Below are 2,763 nucleotides of genomic sequence, written 5' to 3' on the forward strand. Positions count from 1 at the left end.
TGGATGGTGGATTTTGCAGCAGAGATAGTGGTGGTTATGGATGGAAGACGAGAAAGGAAGATGAAATGAAAGGGTATTTACGGAATTATCAACAATGTTGAGCAAAACTTATTTTGTATGGATATAACTTTAGTTTCAATATTTCATGGTCAATTTTGTCGGTGTCCAAATCTTTTATGGTAAAAAATGATTATTTACTCTTTAACTTTTGATCAAAATTTGATATTATTGATTAATTTATCTAACAAAATAAAAAAAATTAAAAATTGATTTAATAATTAAAATTTATTAAAGATTAAATTTTTTATATTTTAATAAAAAAATTTTGATTTGTAATCTTGACACGTATTCTTGTGGTACAAAATAGCTAAACCCAATGCGAATCGGATCGAATTGAATATGGTTAAAATCTCGATCCAATCAGTACTAAAATCATCGAATCGGATCTGATCCGCACATTTACATATCGAATAGAATATATCTGCAAAATATAAAAATATTTTAAAAATTTTATTTTTATTAAAAATCACTAAAATTTTGTTTTTTTACTTTTTCTATATTTATTCTAAAAATATTATTAAACATATTTTTAAATAATAAAAATAAAATAATATAACAAATATAATAATTATTAGTTAAAATAAAACATAAAATATTTATTTATTTATTTTTTACAATGTGAATATTCTAAAATTTTCAATTTAATTTCATTAGAATACTAATAAAATGAATCAAATAATCTGATAAATTAGATCAATATCTACAAATTTTAAATTGTATGAAGGTAAATATTATTAATATGCGGATAGAGATATCAAATGGGTTAGTCCAACCCATTTAGGTCCGGCCCGTTAAACCTGTGGGTTAAATGGATTGGATCGTTTAATCTCGCTTTATTCGTGGACCATAATTTTTCAACCAAGACCGTTTATGATCAGTCTGATGAGTGAAACGGGTTAGTCCGTTTATCCTTTTATTTTATTTTTTAAAAATATTTTGACAAAAAATATTATTTTTAAGTAAAAAATCTTTAAAAAATAATATTTTTTTAGTTGATGAATCGAATTTTTAGGTCGGATCGAAAAAAATATCGACTAAAAGTGTTATTTTTTTTAAAAAAATATAAAAAAATAAGATCACTCGTTTAGCCCACAAACTAACCCATTTAATCAATTAATTTTTTTAGTTAATTAGATTCAGTCTGTTTACCCCAAAATTTAAACGAATTTAATTTTAAAAACACAATTTACCTATTTAAATGAGTAAAGGGACTGGTCCGAGAAAATGGGTGCATAACCACTCTATTTATACCAGTCGAACATTGCAAATTGCGATTGTCTGTTGTTTCTTGCTAATCCAATTAGGGTTTTGCGATCCTGCAATTCGCCCTTCCCCCACCGCAACTTCACCGTCGGCGAGAAACAAAGCTCGCAGTCTCGGTTTACAGCACCATCGGAGAACTTCTGCACACTCCTAATGTCTCGAATCCTCTAAAATCAAAAAGGTACCCACGATTTTTTCTCAATTCAAAACAACACCGTTTTCCTTGCAGATATTGCCACTTCACTTCCAAAATCGAACTCTCTTCGGTGAGTTTTCGCACGTTTTCAATCCTCAAATTAGGTTTTCGAATTTTTCAGATTTGGAATTTTTTCGGTGAGTAAAAACCCCATGGCCGCTGAAGAGCCTAGCAAATTAGATGATCCTGAATTTAAGTGGGGAAAAAAGAAGGGTGTTGGTGGTAAGAAGAAGGATGTACAATTTTACTCGTCTTTTACCTATGATGGTGTAGAATACACACTGTATGACTCTGTGTATCTCTACAAGGAGGGTGAACCTGAGCCTTACATCGGGAAGCTTATTAAGATATGGGAAACCGCTGATAAGGCAAAGAAAGTGAAGGTTCTGTGGTATTTCCGTCCGGGTGAGATTCGGAACTTTCTCGAAGGATGCGAGGTTCGCGGGAACGAGCTGTTCTTGGCGTGTGGTGATGGAGTAGGGCTTGCAAATCTAAATCCACTGGTAATTGGAACTTCCCTGTTTTGGTCTTTTCTGTTTTTATTATTAATTGTTGTGTGTGAGGTTTTGCGCCATGCTTTCTTGAGAAAATTGCAGAGCCTGATGGTGGAATTGAGGTGGCTAGTATATAAGATTGAAGTGATGACTTAGTTTCTTTTCTTTGTGCTTCTATATTATCATTGTTGGAGTTGTGGTTGGCATCGGATTTTTATTATAGTACTGTACTTGAATGTTTTCCCCCCTATACTCTCTAATCTACTTTTTCGTTATTATTATTTTTTTTGTTTTTGAGCTCTTCCGCTTAGGGGAGGAGGGGATGGTTGGTGGTGGCAGGTGTATTCTGGCCAAACCAAACACTCTTCCCTTTGTTGTTTGTTTTGCCTTTGTTGGTATTTTAGTAGACTATATTTGCTAAGTGTTATGGGGAAAAATAGATTTTTGTCTGGTATCTTATATCTCTGTCTTGTGGCAATTGTCAAATGGGGCTGCAAAAGTCCCACTTGTGTTGCATTGGTTTTCATTGTGCTAATTTATGACATGTAGGTTTGAAGGCCACATAAGGTTATTTCCCGTTATGTGTATGTGTTATGTATTGGGTGACTTAATAATGATTCCACATATGTTTTTGCATTGTCTTGTAGTTGTTTCATGAAAAACTTTGTTTGGTATCTTTGGTGAGTGTTGGGTGTGTGCTGCGATATAGATTGATTTCTCTTGACTAGGATTTCTTTTCTTTGTTGGAGT

The 2,763-nt window shown here is 32.3% G+C and overlaps 1 protein-coding gene across 3 annotated transcripts in view; it reads left to right on the top strand.

Annotated features, from left to right (window-relative positions):
• Positions 1-1,297: 1,297 nt before the first annotated feature.
• The window catches only part of LOC107470925 (protein ANTI-SILENCING 1), a 13,251-nt gene continuing 11,785 nt past the window's right edge, over positions 1,298-2,763 (top strand). For all 3 annotated transcript variants that reach the window (XM_016090335.3, XM_052255009.1, XM_021133080.2), the window contains exons 1-2: positions 1,298-1,504; positions 1,641-2,022. In XM_016090335.3, the coding sequence (XP_015945821.1) occupies positions 1,672-2,022 (351 nt within the window). In that variant the 5' untranslated portion in view covers positions 1,298-1,504; positions 1,641-1,671. The remainder of the gene's footprint in view (positions 1,505-1,640; positions 2,023-2,763) is intronic.

This window comes from Arachis duranensis, chromosome 10, assembly GCF_000817695.3.
Source record: "Arachis duranensis cultivar V14167 chromosome 10, aradu.V14167.gnm2.J7QH, whole genome shotgun sequence".
Lineage (NCBI taxonomy): Eukaryota > Viridiplantae > Streptophyta > Magnoliopsida > Fabales > Fabaceae > Arachis > Arachis duranensis.